At 38.3% G+C, this 19693-nt stretch overlaps 1 protein-coding gene and 1 long non-coding RNA gene across 2 annotated transcripts in view; one reads left to right on the forward strand and one right to left on the reverse strand.

Annotated features, from left to right (window-relative positions):
- The first annotated feature begins 388 nt into the window (after window positions 1-388).
- The window catches only part of LOC138045128 (nucleolar protein 4-like), a 32736-nt gene continuing 13431 nt past the window's right edge, over window positions 389-19693 (forward strand). The window contains exons 1-5 of the mRNA XM_068891529.1: window positions 389-686; window positions 795-965; window positions 5585-5725; window positions 7231-7257; window positions 18256-18463. Of these exons, the coding sequence (XP_068747630.1) occupies window positions 426-686; window positions 795-965; window positions 5585-5725; window positions 7231-7257; window positions 18256-18463 (808 nt within the window). The 5' untranslated portion in view covers window positions 389-425. The remainder of the gene's footprint in view (window positions 687-794; window positions 966-5584; window positions 5726-7230; window positions 7258-18255; window positions 18464-19693) is intronic.
- On the reverse strand, window positions 5315-9992 carry LOC138045129 (uncharacterized). The gene is made up of 3 exons (XR_011131537.1): window positions 9856-9992; window positions 5600-5649; window positions 5315-5449 (listed from the first exon to the last, which is right to left on the reverse strand). It is a non-coding gene; the product is annotated as an uncharacterized lncRNA (long non-coding RNA).

Below are 19693 nucleotides of genomic sequence, written 5' to 3' on the forward strand. Positions count from 1 at the left end.
TTTCAGTTTAAAACTCCAATTGTCCTCTTTGCACGCTTTACTTGATTGTACGATGCTGAAGTTTCGATGGTATACTTCAATACTTTTTTTTAGCAAACGCGTCCCGATGAAATTCTCAATACTGTCTCGTTAGTTGTCATTTGGTTCGTCCCGTCAACAACGCCGCACAACATCCTTCACTCAATTATCCCAAATTATGCTAGAATTTTGACAATATTGTTCGATTTCGGGACATCTGCTGGCTCGAGCTTGGATTGGGTATTTTATCGCAAAGCCATTCTTATGCAGAGAGTTTTGTCCAATGGGAAACCAGATGGTCACAGACAATTTGCTTCCATGGGCCACCAAGCTTACCCATCCCTCGCAATATTCAATCGTTGAATATTCTGGTACATCCTTTATCTTCGGGCGTATTCCTTATAACAATGTCACTGGAAAGATCTTCGTTCCGGCGAAATTTCCAGGGTTGGGTTGAATTAAACTACGGGGAAAACAGTCGGACAAAGACGATCACCCGGAAAAAGTTTAACAAAATCTGCAGATATTTGCTAGGCGAGCCCCAGATCGAAACCGATGCTAAATTTCGTTTCTGGGTCAAGTCAAAAGGGTTCCGCATCGCTCACATGAATGATGGTCAAAGCTATGGTGTTTTATACGTACCGGTTAAGGTTCCCGCTCATGGAAAAGTAAGTAAGCTTGTGCGACAAAGGTTTTGTACTTAAATTATTTGACTAAGTACGCTTTTGTTTGCATTTGGTTCTCATTGAGTTTTGTGGGATGTCTTGTGCATTTAGAGCGTGGAGATGTTGTACCCATACGAAGACAAGATCTCGGGACACTCAAATCGCTCCCAGGTTGTCGAATATCGCAGGGTCGCTGTAGCAGACGATTTTTTTGATATCATAAGCAGTGTTCACATCAATGACAGGGGAGTTCATGTGGGACAGAAAAAAACTTACAAAGCGGTGAGTTTATTACTAAATCGGCTCAGTTTTAGATAGAGTATAAACTAATATTTATGAAAAGTGAGTCAGTGTACGAATCATGTTAAGGCTTTGGCCGAAAGCTGAAAACACTCGTAGCTTTGAGGGATCGAGGCCCCAGTTTATGCCCATGCGGAGCAAAGTTAGCGGGGAACATGTTGTGTTAAAAAGGAAAAGCCGATTGCACGGGATAAAATTATTTTTTATGGTGTACTTATCCATGCAGATCGGGATGTGCGACTTAACTTTACAGCGAGCGTGTAATGATCTGTCTCACACAGAAGATTAAAGTTCGTCTTATAGAAAATTAAAGAGGCTTTTCACAACACAAAGGCGTTAAGGACAATTTTGAGGTGGTGAGAAATTCAACACAAAGCACTTGCAGTATGTTTTAATCGAGCGCATCCGTATTGACCTCCCCTTAGCGCTAAAAAAAGTCCCAACAGTGAATGAACGTCAAGATGTCCTCTAATCTTCCTTTATTCGAACAACCATTAGCCACTTCATTCCTCCACTTTGTATGGAATCGAAAATCACCCCATTTGAGTGAAATATTTCGCATTTCGTTTGTATAGGGAGAGATAAGTTCGCGTGACAAGTAGAGAGGTTAGCTCGCTCGTCCGTTTTCCATATTCAAATTAGTAAATTATTTTCATGCTACAGCGAACAGAAGGCAACTGCATTGATTGTGATACTATTATCTTGGGCTTTATTTATCTTTTTTCTTAGTTGAGGTTTTCAAGAATCGCTAATAAGGACACGGTTTTTTTGACAGAGCGAATCCAAATATGGGATGAGCTTTAGTCGAGCTATAGATCGGCATCAACGTCACCAAAATCGATAAGAGCGCAAACATGAAAAATTGATGTGGTTAAATGGGACGCCACTATAAAATGAAGTCGACTCCTTTGGGGAAAACAACTTCTCTTATTTTAACAAATATCTTGTCCGCGGTTTTTAAATATAGGTGTGGAAACAACGGCATTTTCGTCTTCACCATTTTAACTATATTTTCAATTTTTTTTCCTTTTTTGCATTCCAAGCCACATCAGTTTGTGCGCTCATGATAAATAAACCTTTTCTATTTTTATTTCCCCCAGTTTAATTCTCGTTTTAATTTTTTATTCCTTATTTGGGCACTTCACACACGTGTTGTGAATAATTGTAGCTAAAAGCCTTCGCTTCGAAGGCAAAGTGAAATTTCCACCCATTTTCGCCTTAGGTGGGACAAAAGTGCGTTTAATTGCGAGATCTGAAAGACTTTGAAATGACGGCTTGAAAAAGTATTGTTATGAGATAGCAATGTTGTCTAAGCTTAAGTCTGGCAAAGTGCTATGTTGATAGTCAACTGACTCCGGCAAAGTAATTTGCAAAATTATTCCGACAGCTGTTTTTGACCTTACAAAAATTTATTGTAACAAAATGGCAGAAACTAAAACCCTCCGCAGTAAACATCTCGAGCGTTTGAACGATATTTGCTCTAGGGATATGAAAAATTTAAAGGTCTCGAAATTCTGCCTTCTCGGCTTGATATTTCATTTCACTAATTATATTCCTTTGATTGTCGGCTGCTCGACTGAATAGCAAATCGTCTTAACACCAGTGTCTACTTCCAATTTTTATGCACCATTTATGCCATGGGTCAAATGTACATTAGTTTTCCAATTCCACAATATCATATTTCACTGATTCCAAGTCTGTCTTTGCCAGTTTGGGATGCAAACCAAGCCACCATGTGTAACATGGGTGCGGTGTTGACTTTCGGCGGTTTGTACGTCGAAAAATAATGCTGAAGGTTGTATTTCATTCAGTTTTCTTCATCAAACTAATAATGACAATAAATCAAAATCTGCATTTTCTTATTACATTTCTTTATTGCCGTTTTACCTTTAGGAAAGTCCTTGCTCTTTTATGTACTAAATGTACTTTGAACTAAAGAAATTTGTTATTTCTTTGAAAACAATTTCAGGGTGACAGCTCACGTAGAAATTCACTGACCTATGTTACGCACTAGGGGAAAACGATTTTTCAGTTTTTATCATTTTTATTACTTTAATTTTGAAGATTAAACTGTTCTCCAAATAACAATATAGAGCACTGTTTGTGTGAAGATTTTGGGGTGTTTTTCTATCTACTCGGACGTCTAAGTTTTATTGTATATCTTGGGCTAGAGGGAATTCGGATATCCAGCAACGCCAGCTGCGACAAATTTACACCGTGAAGACATTCCGATTCAAAAGACATAAAGTTATATACAGAATAAAGATGAACGACGTCAGAGAAACCTAAAGCCCATTTAGTGACGAAACCGCACAGAGGAAGTCAGCGCCAAGGCAAGATCCCATGAAAATATTAAAGACCATTAAATAGCTTAAGATATCTAGTATTTCTGCCTTTAGCTTCAGCGTCAAAATTGTAAAATGGGATGTCCAATGCTTTAAGGAACCGCATTTCAGAAAATGTGGGCTTTTTTTATTGACAATTTCATATAGTGAATATTTCATCGCCCAGGGGCAAATTTGGGGAAATTATGTTTATATTGCTCTTCCATCTCAAAGAGTAAGCTTAAGCAAAGTCCACTCTCATAGATGACAGCTTCCTATAACCTCCTACAAGGATAATTTTCTTATACATTTTTTCATGTCTAAGGTGATTCCGGTTTTCTATCGGTTCATTTATTGTTTCCAGTAGAATTTTTAATATATTTCCAGCCCTTTTAAACGCTTTTTTTCCTCAATTGTAATCCGCAGTCATTTTCGCGATTTTCAACATACTTGTCAATTCATTTACCAAAACTTAACATTTTCCTCGTCTAGTCAATGCAAATAAGAAATAATTTTTTTAATCTTGAAGGACTGTCTTATGAAAAATGTGATAAGAGAAAGATGAGAATCATCAAGCTTGACTGATGTGATTTGAGTGAAATGCTCGGTAAAAGATAAGGAATTTGTTGTAAAATATTTCAAATATTGTCGACTTATTTTTTTTATAATGCCAGACTGTAAAAAAGATCAAGCATCTTTTTACAAATGTATTCTCTTTGATATAGTTTGGAACACAATCTCTCTTGATTACATGGGTACGACACTTACAGTATTTTAAATACGAATTAATGAGCTTTTCGCGTCCGGAGTTTAATTTATTCTCTTAGGATGTAAGTTACATTTTGATCTCCAAAGCAGACTTAATTCATCAAGTTAAAAACAGAGATAACTCTAAGAATAAAAAAACATTGAGAGACATGATTGGTCGATTGAGCAAAGGAATCTCAAAACCAATGTTGCGATAATTAAGGAACTCAAACCAACTTACCACCGACAAATTCATTAGGTTTAAAGCAAATTCGGTGTTAATATGCCATGACAGTTTATAGCTGTAAGGGAGACAGTCCTTGAATGTGTCAATCACTCTTTCATTTTGAACAAAAAGGAGCGCATCATGAATAGTGCAAAACAGTTCTTTTGGACACAGCGAGGAAAATTCACCATAACTGGCGCGTTATCGTTTTTCAATCAAGAAACAAAATAATTTTCCGACCAATCACAACAGGATCAAACAGTGCGATCAACCAATCAGATTTCGATGCTCTCATTTGCATATGACATGCTCAAAGCGCGTCTGCCATGATACTTTTGGCTTTGCTTCAGTTTTTCATTGGTTGGAAAATCCCGCCAGAATATTAAGCCAATAAGTATAGTGAGACCATACAAAACCGATGAGTGCAATTTTGGCTTAAAGTTATGAGATCGGCCTTGTGGTTAATATTCAATAATGGCTTTAGACAAGAAATCAAAAACCGATCGGAAGTGTATCATCTGGAATCACAGAAGATCTGTCAAATGTAAATGAAATCTCTTCTTACGAAGGATGAAAGATTTGGGATACTCATTGAGGATCAAAACATGACTTAAGCAGACTAGAAAAACTGTTTCTTTAAGTAAATTGGTAATTTCATGTACAACAAGTAAACTGACAACCACAAATGCTTAAAGCAAAGCAGAATTAGTGTCGCCATTACTCTCCTTTGATCTTGTCATTGCGTATTGATTCGGAATTCAAATGAAATGTTCATTTACGTATAATGGTGTTGCCATGTAAGACGTGAACTCGGAAACAGAGGGCTCTCAACTGTTGTTGATGTTAGTTTGGCGATTGCTGTCCGAGTCATGTAGCTTGTCCATGGTTCCCATAAAGAAAACCCAAACTGGCCCGCGTTGCTCGAAGCATGGTTAGCGCTAATCGCAGCGTTAAATACCATGGAAACCTGTTGGTTTTGATACCTCTTAACCAACGGTTAGCGCTAACCGGGCTTCGAGCAACCAGTCCCTGAATGACAGGCGAGACACGGGCCGAACACGCTTCTCTCTCTACTGCTAGCTTGGGTTTTATCTTGAAAAACCTAAAATTTCCGCGAAGCCAGTATGATGAAAAATCCCTTTGCACCGGCCGCGTAGGCTCCTGGCTGCCTGCAAGGGAGGAGAAATTTAATGAATAATTTCTCTCAGTAAAATTGCCGCATAATCTGAAATGCTGCGACATGTATTAAAGCTGAAAACGGTCCACTCAATTCCACCTAAGAATGTTATATTTTCATGTTTTAGGTTGCAAACACTTACGCATTTCTCCCACGTGAGGCAGTGTCTTATTACCTCATGAGTTGTAGTACCTGCAAACAAAGAATCCAGCGATTTAACTCCATTCTGCTCAAACATGGTAGACCCTTGTCACCGGTGTCTGATCTGGTGAGTAACAGGGATTTCACTGGAAAGGACACCATAAATTACTGACAGATAAATGAAATTGTACAGTTGTTGACCCATCAGTGTATTAACTAAGCTGTTCGAAGGCTATCAACGAAGCTCTGCAATAATTCAACATATCGTTGATAGTTGTTTCAATTTCGTCTGTTGAAAATGCGTTTATTTTGATCGAACATGAAAGGATGCTGCCAGTGGAAAAAAAAATTCTATCTGCTGTCAAAAATTGATAGTCGACATTTAGGATCGCGTTTTTAAAGTCGACCGCGCTATTACCCGTCCGCGGTTTGCCGTTTGCTATAGTGGCAAAAAAAAAAAGATTAAGGTTCGGCATTTGGCGGGAAAAAAACGCACCTGGTTGGATTATTGTTTTACTTTACATATTTTAATTCAACCGAGCCAGCGTCCTCAAGGATGTGCAAATGGTCAGCGAAAATCAAATGTGTTAATTTAAGAGTTAAATCAATACAGAATTTTACGTGAAAAACGCTGCGGAAAATCACTTACCGCACGTTACACTCAGAGGTTTGCCGTTTGTTTCCAAAAAATACACGATGTTAAATGTCTCTATGAAGTCCCCAGTGACATAGGGTTAAAAAAACGATGATAATGATAACGACAATGATAATGATAATGATAATGATGATGATGATGATGATGATGATGATAATACTACTAATAATAATAATAATAGCATAATCCCACAAGGGGATTTCATTGATGACTGCCGCTTAAACGCTATAAATATATTAGGAATGGTAATGGTAGTGATTATTATTATTATCATTATTATTATTATTGACGTCGAGACAATTGAAGAAGGTATTAAATAGAAGTTTTTAAGTAGTATTTTTTAAAATACGTTTTTAGTCTAAATAACTGCTTTTTGAATTATAGAAATGAATACTTTTTAATCCACACGGGTTCAAAGAATAATATTTTTATATAAATTTTGTAATTTTTTGTAATGTCAAATTATGCTTGGTTAAGATTTTATATTTTATTGTAAAATATTGTAAGTTGGATGAAAGAAATAAATTATTGTTATATTATTATTATTTTTATCAATATTATTATCATCATTATAGTCTTCATTGAACAGTACGTGGCAGCAAAACGTGCTAGTTTACATCAGAAGGAGGCAACCTCGTCTTCTTCCCTTCCCTGGTGCGCGAGAGAGAAAGGTCCATTCTCTCTCTCCCGCTCCGAGGACGAGGTTGCAGAAGGAGAGTGGCGGGGTCAATAAGTGGTCTATTCTCGACGAGTCTCAAAAACGAAAGTGTTTGGGGTAGGGGAGTGCGTTGCAAATTCCCGTCAACTGTTTCTTGGGTGCATTATTTAGTTAACTAATACTTTTACTTTCGTCAATATTTTGCTGCTTTTCGGGAAGCAAGGGCTAAATAAATATCATGTGACCACTAAACACGTTAGTTCAACAATTAATCTTTACATGCATGAATGATAAAACCGTTTTTCGCTTGTTTCCACAGGGCCGAGATTCGCCTCCTTCCGATCTGGTATGTTTTTTTTTTCAATTTGAAGTAAATGAAGTAAGTGAATGTCTGTTATTTCTACAGATCGCAAAATGATCTTGAAGTCGTGCCCATTGCTCGGACAAGAGAGAGATCGGAGGAAAAAGGGCAAAAAGGCACTGCTGTTCATTTAAATCTAAACAAATGAATTCAAGCGATGAAAAAGCTATTTTATTCAATAAGAAAAATTCTTTGGTACGTCATACTGACCCATATTGCCAAAAAAGCAGCCTGCTTTCAAAGGGCTCCCATTCAGCGGTTTTCGGTTGAGTTCTCGAAAGTAATTTATTCTGCGATTTCTTTTGGTACGCTTAGTGACTTATCAGACTCTGTAGCCTGCGAGAACTTCTGGTTTTTTCGACTCTATTTTCACTCTCTAGAGCCGAAAAAACCGGATGCCTCTCGCAGGCTACAGTCACTGTACATCTCGTACCAATAGGTGGTTCTCACCTGACGTGATCGCCGCCATGTTGGTGGATGACAAAATTTCTCTATTGTTATTGATGTCTCTAGAGGGTGGTTGAAAACGTCCTATCGGGACCATCGTAGTTGTTTGCATTTTCCGGACGCTTTGATGCCGGTTTTACGACACCGGATCGTGGCGATACGATTATTTTCTGGTGAGATCTCACACATGTCTAGGAACGCCTTCGTTGATGAAATGGATTTTGAGAAAGGCACGCCTTAACCAATCCCTTTCCTCTCACTACCCGATTTCGAGGTCTCTACTGTAATTTACGAAACTATAAAAGCAAGGTGACACACGCTAACACAACCCGGTGTGGCCAACACATCACGCATGCGCACAACCATTTCACCTGGTCAATTAGCAGCCATGGACAGCTGTTTCGGCCTTTAGGGCCTCATCAGCATGGCGTAGCTAACATACCAGGAGGGTGTTTTTAGCACCTCTTTAAGTGGTTGTGCGCATGCGTGATGTGTTGGCCACACCGTGTTAGTGTGTGTCACCTTGCTTTTATTGTTGTTCTTAACTTAAAGTACAGCCCAACAAAACGAGATTAGAAGGATATTTTTTAGATCCACGCTGAGGTAATAAGTCACCCGGGAAAAGGAACTTGTTGAAGCCACGCGGAATGTTCAACTCAGACCATAAATGATTGCCGTGCATACGGCGAGAGCTACTGAAATTTAAATTGACCATTTAGAATTCAGTGAGCGGGAAAAACTGTGCTATCCAATGCCACGTCAATAGATTTGCAGTTAAAGAACTAGAAAACCATTTAAAAGATTTTGTGGCAACTTTTTTTGTCAACAAACTTTGGCGCCAAAACTGGGTTGCCGGCGAGCAGCCATTCGAATGACAACTGTTGGGCTTTGGCTGTTATTTGTGCTTTTTCTAACTATTTTCAGACGAATTCAGTCTGGTATTTTCGAATCAAGCGTAAAAGACGTATGTATTTATTTGTGTTAACTTCGCGAAAAAAGACTTTGGTAACGTCCTTTCGATGGGGTAGATCGACAACAACGTCATTTACGCACAGAAAGGCACAGTGAAAGGGCAAATGGATGACAGTGATAACACACTTTTGACCGCTGCGTGCACTGCGGGCGCGGGTTCCGTAAGCGAGGCCTGGCATGCATAGAAACCTGAAAAAGGAATAAATGTTGTTAGCTTTTTTAAATAGTCGCTTGCAAGAGTCAAACAATTTCCCAAGTTTATTTCACATAAACAAAGAAACATGCTAGAAAATGGTGTATCAAATTTTCACATTTAGCACGCCGTACTGTAGAATACTGCCCGCCAAATTAGCCAATCACAGCGCGCGTACTATCTCAGAGATGTAACGACTTCAAATGTTATTTTAATCCCAAAAAAGACTAAAGGCTAGTAGTGCCAACCAACGAAGAAAATTCAAATTAACCTCTCTATTTCCTTGTAATGGTTAATAACCTCTTACTAACCGAGTGCGAGGGCCGTACTGGGAAATATTGGCCAGAGGCAGGAGGTGATGGGCTCAGTCCTGCCAGAGGTCAATTGTTTGCCATATAAGCCTCTGGCCTCGCCAGTTGACTATGAAATAAATATGTCCTTTCTTTCTTGGAAATAATAGTAATAATACTACTACTACTACTACTACTACTACTACTACTACTACTACTACTACTACTACTACTACTACTACTAATAATAATAATAATAATAATGATAATATTTATTTAAACTTTACAATATTTCTTACAAGATTAAGAAGGCTAAGAGAACGTTTGAATATGTACATAATTATTACATTCAATTATTTAAATAATTGAAGAAAAAAAAAGACCATATAAAAGAACGACGTTTCGACGGCTCCATGCCATCATTCTCAAATTCAAATAAAAACTTTAGGTGAGTTCATAATATAGTGAAATGTACGTGTGAAGGTCTCACTGCATATGATAATAAGAGAAAATAAAATAAAATAAAATTTCAAGCGTGGTGCGCTTGACTTGTCAAATAAAAAGTTTTGCTTTCATGGAGTCAGATTGAGTGTTAAGTGTTGGTTTTTTGTTTTTCATAAATTAAACAAGAAGATCTTTTAGATCTTTAACCGCGCATTAAAAATTTATCTGTTTTCTTACCACTATAGTCGCAACGTAGAGCACATTCCAAAGCAGTCCCTGTTGATTCACTGATGACTATAGACACAAAGTCACTTGATCAATCTATAGCACAACAACTGACAACAACGACTGCACAAGAAGTTATTGCACTATCACATATAGCCGAGGTGAAATTTCCGATTGCACCATCAGTCGTAGCCGTTGTAAAATATCCGATGACGTAATGGTCTTAATTAGTCTGCAACTTTCTTCGGGATATGTATGGGTATGAACGATACCATAATAACAGTATTCACAACTTACAGCTTTCTTTCTTAAAAGTCACGATTAAATTTATTTGTTTTTTTACACGAGTAAAGGGTTATTAAAGTAGTCACGCGAGTCACATAATTCAATCTTTAGGACGGTGGTTATTTCCCTGCCAATGAAAGTTGCAACGTCGACAGATTCAATTCCATGGATGACGTAATGCCTTTTTATGTATTCAGTACTCGCTTCTAATCAAGCGTTTTAATAACACAAAAAGGAAATATATTTTGTTCTAAATAAACAGGGGCACCCAACGTCAATTTTCGGAAAATATCTGTTCGGAAGACGATTTGAGATCTAGAATTTTCGGAACAATTGTTGTAAAATTTCTTGCTTGCCTGCCTCTCCTAGGATTTCCGAACATCTGAAAAATGGTAGAATCATGGAGGTATATCTATGACAAAATTCAATGATCAGTATTTGAAATAAAATCGTCCAAATCATGAATGCATCAATCCAAAGCCGAATGGCAACAAGCCTAAACCTAAACCTAACCCTAAACCTAACTCTAACCCTAAAGCTATCACGGAAAGAGACATAACGCAGAGAGGCATAACGCAAAAAGGCATAACGCAAAGAGGCATAACACAAATAGCCATAACGCAAACAGACATAATGCAAAAAGGCATAACGCAAATAGCCATAACGTAAAGAGAAATAACGCAAAGAGGCATAACGCAAAAAGGCATAACGCAGAAAGGCATAACACAGCAAAGCATAAGGCAAATATTCATAACACAAAAGGCATAACATAAAATAGCCATAATGCAAAGGCCCTTTGAAGAATGGAGACTAGCTGTGTACTCCGTAAATAATTGCAGCTCTAAAAAAAAAACGTCAAATGATTGTTCAAGGGAAAGAACATATAATCGCTATCGAACTTTTTCTTCCTGTTTAAGTTATGCCTCTGCATTATGGCTCTGCGTTATGCCTCATTGGGTTATCCTTTTTGCGCTATGGGCATTTGCGTTATGCGTCTTTGCGTCATGCCTTATTGCTTGATGATTACTTGCGTTATGCCTATTCGCGTTATGCCTATTTGCGTTATGCCTCTTTTGCGTTATGTCTTTTTGCGTTATGCCTCTCGGAATCGGCTTGTTGCCATTCAGCTTTGGATTGATGTATTCATGTATTCATTTGGACGATTTTATTTCAAATGCCGATTATTGAATTTTGTCATAGATATACCTCCATAGAATCGCCCATTTTAAACGGATTTTTACCCTAAAAAGGCCACCTAGAATTTTCGGGAACCTTTTCTCCGGCTAAAATTTTCGAAAAGGTAAGTTTTGATCCCTATAATTTTCGGATCACTAGACTTTCAGCTAGGAAATCCGAACAGATGAAAAATTTTTAGGGGTTAAAAATATGTCTATATTTAACAATTTTTCGCCTCAGGCTCAGTGATTATCGGTGAATATTCACCGAGACGAAGTCGAGGTGAATATTCACCGATAATCACTGAGCCTGAGGCGAATAATTGTTTTAGTATAAATACACAGGTGATTATTTCAAAAAAGAGAAAAAAAAATTTCAACACGAAATCATCTTCACTTACAGTGGCAAAACGACTACTGGCAGCCATTTTGTCCGTCGAGGTGATTATCGGCTGATAATCCGAGATAGCGAGCCAAGGAGAGCGCGCGATTGTGCATAATCACCTGTGTATTTATACTAAAGTTTTTTTTTGGAATTTGAGAATGATTGCATGGAGCCGTCGAAACGTCATTCTTTTATATCGCTGTTTTTTATTCTTAAATGCTTATCGGAAACCTTAGTTATTGGAATAATAATAATAATAATAATAATAATAATAATAATAATAATAATAGAGCGCTTTTCAATTGAGTGTCGTAAAACCAAAACCAAAGTAATTACTTTGACCAATCAAAAAGGACTGAGACAATCCAGTAAACCAATCAAAACTCGAAGTAATTACACGTAGCCCACACAAAAGGCGGGAAAATGTGCACGCGCGAGCCACAATTGGTTTTGGTTTCACTTCAGGTTCTGATTGGTTGAAAAAGTGGCGCGAAAACTTTGAACCAATCACTGAGCGAAGTAGATGCAAAACCAAAGTAATTAGCTAATTACTTTCGACACTCAATTGAAAACCGCTCTAATAATAATAATAATAATAATAATAATAATAACAATAACAAAAGAATAACAATAACGATGACGATAACGATAATGATAATGATAATGATAATGATAATGATAATAATAATAATAATAATAATAATAATAGTAATAATAACAATAACGGGGTCGTCGTGTTAGTACGGACCGAACGCAGCGAATCGGTACAAAAACGACCGATCGAGGGCCAATATTCCCCAGTGCGGTCCCGAGCAAGCGAGGCCAGTAAGCTGTTTGTTGTTACATGGCATCTAAGCGATCGGACACTTCTCCGCTTCGGTGAATGTCCGTAATCATCGCCTTCCATCAGCGAACTTTGAACGGTAACCTTCCAGATGTAAAACTATATTCCGCTTGTTATAATTGTGCTGTTGTGAAGAAAAAAAATTACCCTTTTACTTGAATTATGCGGGGGAGAGAAAAATTACGGAAACGGGCCGTTACCATAGAAAAGGTCCGAATGTAAAATCCCGACCAAAAATCAGCGAACCAGAGTGCTCCATTATACGCCGATCAACTCGAAACTTCAACATTCCTCCCCCCAGGGCAAATCCCGGGCATTTGAACTTTTGAAGATTGGATCATTCAAATTCCCGCCCCTCTGTCCAAAGTTGTGTTCAAATGCCCCACCCTATCATCGAATTTGTCTGTCATACACTACTAATAATGAACAAGTGTCGTCGGCTCCTGCCGTCTTTAATAAAGACCTTTTAAAGACCCTTTCTGTAAGCGAATTGCTCACAAATGCTACATCTCTTCCTTTAAACTCTTCCATCTCGTCCAAACACGTGTTTTATAGCTGTTAGCGACTTCGACGCCCGAAAAAAACAATTATTTGAAACCTGACAATTCCGGTTCAATCTTCCCCACCCTACGCAGGCAAAGGTGAAATTCCCTACTCCCCGGGCACAGAAGATAGTCAAATGCCCGTGGTTTACCCGGGGGGGGGGGGGGTAAGGATGTTGAAGTTTCGATTTGATCGGTGCATTAGCCTTGCTTGCTTGTTAAAGAGGTACAATGATTACCTGGAAGAAGTTGGTCTTTTCAATATCGATATTGCCTCTGAAAATCATGATGTAAAGACACTTGCAGACCGATAACTTTTCTTTCAGAAACTGATAGCTAAAATTTACCTTCCTTGAACTTCCAAGCAAACTATTTGCTTCCTGAAAATGTTAGCTGGCCATATTTGAGTGCCAATAATTGCAAAAATAACCCCTCCGAAACATAAAAGGACCCTTTCTCCCAGGTTGCGAATCGTATGGTTTATGTTTCAGAAAGTTGATTTCAAGGTTTCAAAAACCTCGAAAAATTTAGGGCATCGCCGAGCAAAAATTTGGAAATTTGTAGATAACATATTCAATCCAAACAGATGTTTAAACGAAGTATTATATTCAGTGCCCTGGCAGGTTTCAGAACTGATGTTTGGTGGTCTTCGCTCGTGGTGGTGATAAGGTTTGCCTAAGCCTGATCTTAAATTGCAAGGAAGATAACACTTTCACATGTTGATCCAAACCAAACAAAACACAAAAATTATGAATTGCATACTGCAATCAAGAGAATAGCTTAGAATTTTTGAATTTTTTTTATCAGGTACTTTTTTTTAGATCATTTTTTTTTGTTCGGAGAAAAAGTAAAGAGTCTCTATTTAATCTCAACAATTATTCACCGAATGAATAGTTAAGAACTTTTCACCGAAATGGAGGTGGATATTTACCGAGCCGCGAAATGGCTCGGTAAATATCCAACGCTAGCCACCGACGCTGAGGTGAATAGTTGTTTTAGTATATACTAAAACAGTGAGATAATATACAGCACAAAAAATTAAATTAATTTGGATGTTTTCTTTACTTGTCACGGATGCAAATCGGGACGCCATTTTTTCCCGAGTTGCTCGGAGGTAAATAGCACAGGATATTCGGAGTTTGACGAGCCAATCAGCCGCGAGTTCAACGCTATCCGCTGTTTTAGTATATACTAATAGAGGATATTTGATGGGGCGCCACCTGTTAAGAAACTATCAGACCAAAAACCTTCACGACCAAAAGGACTGAAACTTCAGTAAGCCATTTTGTTTCTCTTCGGCTTCTGTCAAAGGTGAGGAGTACTTGCTAATCACCTGACAGTTAACCAGTCACAGCGCGCGAAAACCACCATTTCTGACTTCCTGACGGTCACATTACATGCTAAACGGTAATACGTCAAGTTTGAAGGGCCAATCAGTTTCTGGAAACATCGGTAAATACAACTACGTTAGGAAGCTCAACAAAATTTGGTGACGTTTATCCAGGGTACCGAATAAAATTTCATGGAGGAGGCATAGCTATTCGTCATTGTACACCTGTCCTATCCTCCTCCTCTCAGTCAAAAACTTGTAAACGAGCTTGGAAAAAGGCTTGGAATATCATCACAAGAACTGTCGAAGTAAATTAACTACACACCACCACTTATATATGCAAATTCATCGATCTGTGTAAAGTTATTTGTCATTTCATATGCGCAGATCCGGCGGTATTTTGTCAATATTTTTTTTCCAGTTTACATGCCACTCCGTCTCTCACTATTTCTGCAAGAGTTATTTCCGCTAAACCAGGAAAACCCAATATTTGTAGACTTTGGCAAAGTGCTAGATTTATCGGTACTATATCTGAAACATAGAATGTTCCTTTTATCTTCGATTACCTCTAATACGGAATATAATTACTCGGATAATTAAATTCCTTGAAATCAAGGTCCGCAAATTTCTATCAGCGGCTTATGTTCAGAGCACGCGCAAAAGCCGTTCTTAGTGGATGTACCACGTGATGGCTTACGCTATCAGCTGCTGAGCCTGACAACAAAGGCCAAAAACTTTGACTCAAAAATTCTGGCCCATTATTTCCCGGTTGCCTCCTGGTTTAGTTTTGTCGGGTTTGGGGGCCAAGCACACTATTTTTAGACGGGTTTTGTTAGAGCCTCTCAAAAGCAATTTGCAGGAGAGGAAGATTTCGACTGATCGCCGTTGGTTTCGGCTGCAATTGAAGGTTACAAGCGGTTGGGTGCGGCGAAAGTTGAAGGTCTGTTTGTACCCCTTCGTCTCTCTGTGGCGTTGTCTAGTCCATCGAAGATGTCTACTAAAGCTCTCGCTGCCATCGCAAAGGTCAAGTCAGAGCACATCCTTAAGGTAATTTTACAAAGAAAGTCGGTGCTTGGTTTTATTTTTGAATCGTTTAGTTTTGTCTACTTTTTGAATATTCTGTGTTTCGGATCAAAGCGAAAGGAAATCGGCCATTCTCGCCGGCTTTGTTGTTTGGAAGTTAAGGGGAACACAAATGAGCGTCCCTTCGGCTTAGTTTCGAAAGCACCTTTCCGCAATCCCTATCAGATCTGTGGGTAGATCACGCTTGGAATCACTTTGGTTATGCTCATAACATACAACTGATGCTTCATCTAGGAAATAAGAGATCGTCTATGCGATTTTTCGGCAGATGACACCCCTTGTCCTTTGAGTTGCGAAGAGGAAACAACGAGTGGCCCACGTTCAAATTTGCCGGCCAGATGGCCTCCGTTTAAATTTAGGTTCAAGGGAAGACACCTGTGCATTGAACTTAAGCTTTTTGGCTAGTCCATTTTGCCGTTAGGAATTTTTTACGCGTAGCCTGTAAGAGGAAGCGTAGTATATTTGGCCCGCTTTCTTCATCGAAAATACATGAAATATTCATAACCGAAATATTGCAAAACTGAGCTAATTAGTCGAGTGTTGTGTCGCGGCGTAGTTCCAAACCGTCCTGCCTTCCTATTTCGAAAGATCTTTTTAAGATCCACTCTTTTTCTCTCACTCTCAGACATAGCAATGATCGCCTTTCCGTGGGGTGAGATCACGTAAGCGAAGCTCTTACGAGTTGGTCAATTTGTACACACCAGCTTTTTTTTTTCAGCATGCTAATTTATTTGGAAGAGAAGGATATCGGGTTTACACAGCACCGGGAATAAATAGCAAATTTGAAAATCGGTTGAGGCAGATGGTAGACACTCTTTCGTTCATAGTAGACTGTTTTAGCTTGTTCAGTTTGGAATTGACCGTTGCCTCATCTATACAGCGTACTTTAAAAAGGTGCAAAGTCTACAGAAGGGGTGAAACCCTGTCTGTAAGAATGTTCGTCCTCTAAGTAAGCATCGGGATGTCTTTCCGTTTTGAAAGCAGCCCTCCAACAAGTGTCTGACAAAACGTTTTGAGTTAAGTCGACTATACTTAAATAAGTAGTGCTTACCTGTTGAATTCATTTTTGGGTTGGGTCTGGTCAAGAGATGAATAAAATTCACAGAATGCCCTGATCAGGCTTCAGGGGTTCTTGACTTAAGATAAAATTATTAAGGATTTTAAAGCTGCTGTTTTATTGGAAATTATAATAAATCTATGGCATTATAAACTCTGTTGAGTTTGAAGTTGAAAGGATACAAATTTACAAATCATTTTTTGGCAAAAAGAGGAATTCTGCCCAGTTCTTCCTTCATCATATCTTGAAATAGGTTTATTTTGATTTTGACTTACTTCCCCTGTCCAAAGTTTGCTTTTCAATGTAGTAATCCAGTTTAATTTGCATATCATCCTGGCCTTTTTTATAATTTTGTGTAGTTGAAGTTTATAAAGAATAACACCGGTAATAAAATCTTGTGGTAGTCACATAATTTATCTTTGTTAGAAATTGTGAAAACAAGTATGCATCCTGTGCAAAGGATAATCTCTTGTCTATTTTTAGTGTTTTTTTTTGTTGTTGTTTGATATATTTTTCTGTGATGCTTATCCTCCATGACAGTAAATTCTTGACAGGGCTTTATTGTTGATAAGGCATCCCCTTCGAGACCAGACAGCGTCCCAATTTGAGCAATTTTAAAAATTCATTAAATGGGAAAGAGTTGTTACCACTTTAATTACGAAAACTTTTTACTCTTCTTATTATAAGAAGATATAACGAAGAGACAAAATTCTCTGTTACTCCGAGTTTCGTGCTCACACACTCATCAGACAGTATTTCAGCACTGTTTAACGGCATTAGCCACTTTATTACACATATACTCTTCTTATTATTATTTTAACCCAAAATTTTGCTCAGTGACCCAAGTTGGGAATTTCTTTGCATTTTACATCCAAATTTTTTCTTACCAACATCAATTGAACAAATTTTGGGAAGACCAAGTTATGACTGAGATGCCACCAGGACGACCAAGGAGTGATAATATTACATTGATCTATGGATAGTCAGGATGCAGAAAAGAAAAACTTCCTAGTGCTATGAATCACAGGGACAGCTACCCCCCCCCCCCCCCAAAAAAAAAAAAAAAGCTTTTATAAATAATAATGATAGTAATAATCAATAATAGATCAAAATCAATGACAACCAAATAACAAATTAGCAACAACAAAAATAGATCACTTCAGGGAAACATGTAGCAGGACATAACCAGGCTTTAATTCCCAAATGAAGGAGCTCAAAGAAGACACCATGTGTCGATATATGTATTTTCCAAAGCTGGCTGCCAAATTTGGCAGTTAATGTTCTTCCCACAGGTAACCCACCAAGTCTAAGGACGCTTTCCGTTTAATGGAACTGACCAGCCAGACTGGACATTTGGAAGGATTACTCTGCAACGCCTTCAAATTAACACACTTTGATGATGATGTATTCTCCTCCAGAAGAATGCAAGGGATTATCATGCAAGTGTTCCTTTAAACTGTTGCATTTTCTTTGCAAACTGAAGGGTCTGGCCGGCCAGTTCTGACAAAAGGAAGGCACCCTAAGACTAGAGCTAACCCGGGGGATCCTGTGGTATTCGCAAGGGAGGGAACATGGCTGACTATAGGGTATAGTCAGTTAATTCAGACACATAATAATATTGTCCTGATGCATATACACATGTAAGTCATGAGAAACCCTTTCCTTGACACAAATTATACATGTTTAATTACAAGCATTTATTTACAAACAGGAGTCTGACGTGGAAGCATCATTCTCCAGCCATGACTCAGACGAAGATGGAGGACCTAGTTATGGGCCAAAAAGATATAAAAGGGAGATTGTGCAAGACCTTTTTGAAGAAAATGGAAACAGAAATGGAAGAGGTTCACCCATGAATGAACATGATGTGATGGACACGGCAATAAATGGAAACCATAATAGTGATGTTTCCAGAGATGGTAAGAGTATTTTATCTGTGTATGAAACTTTTTAAAGTGGTACTACGACCAAAAAAAAAATTGTTTTTCCTTTGGATTTCAAAACTATGTTAACTAAACACTAACTCACCCAAGTTTTAAGTTCTGATTTTAAAAAGACACCTGTTTATTTTAGCTGGAATTTTCTTATTTATTGATCCGTCATTACTAACTTTAAAATCTTGAGAGAGCTGGGTCGAGGAGAAAATGACGTCAAATACGCACTAGTTTAAGAATGCAATGCGTGTGTACGTGGCCTAATTAATATGCAGCACGGGAGTTTCGGGCTTTCAGACTTTTCAACCCGTGCAGGGATCGCATTAACGCAGAAATCCTGCATTTTTATGCAAATAAAATCCAAAAAATGCATCATCGAAATTTTAATGCGTCCCAGGACGCAAGGCACTGACTTAAATAACTCAAAATTTGCTTTGATTTGTCAGTATATTCTGTTGTTTGTAAAACTGTTGGAGCGATCTGTGATCATAATTGAAGTTCTAAGAAATGGGGTTTAAAACATCTAAAAAGGTTGAAACTAAATTTTCGACTGCCTTCTGCGGTCTTCTTCAGAGGAATGTACTCTGCAAGTCACTGAATGCAAATATATAGCAAAAGACGTCACTGTTCGTTGCTCCTAAGGGAGGAAACCAGTGATGCGTAAACCCTTGGAAAGGGTGCTCTTTCATTAACAGAGTTCTTGTCCAGGAATGAATGTAACGGCTCTAGAAAAAGCCTTTGTCGGCCGGTCCTATGCATATGCGTCAATATTAATTCCAAGTTGGTTACTCTCTTTTTCTCATAATTTAAAACATACTCTTTTTCTCGCAGAGGGTCACCAAGATTTTGGGACCTCCAAAAAATGCTTGGGACCCCAATTTGGCCAAACATGCGGGTCCCAGGACCCGGATTGAAAAATCCTAGTGCCATCCCTGCCGTGTTTTGCGTATATAATATAATGCGTTTACATGCTGAAATTTTAAGCTAGTGAGTAAATGACGTCATTTTCTCTAGATCCAACCCTCTGAGGTCCAATCGGCCAGTTTTGAACATGAGTAATGGCGGACCATGAAATCCAAAACTTACACTCAAAATAAACAGCCTTTGGATAAAACTCAAAGCTCAAAAGTTTGCCAGTTATGTGTTAAGTGAACACGCTTTCAAAATCTGAAGAAAAAAAGGAAATGGTTTTTTGATCATAGTACCACTTTAAGA

This window comes from Montipora capricornis, chromosome 4, assembly GCF_036669925.1.
Source record: "Montipora capricornis isolate CH-2021 chromosome 4, ASM3666992v2, whole genome shotgun sequence".
Lineage (NCBI taxonomy): Eukaryota > Metazoa > Cnidaria > Anthozoa > Scleractinia > Acroporidae > Montipora > Montipora capricornis.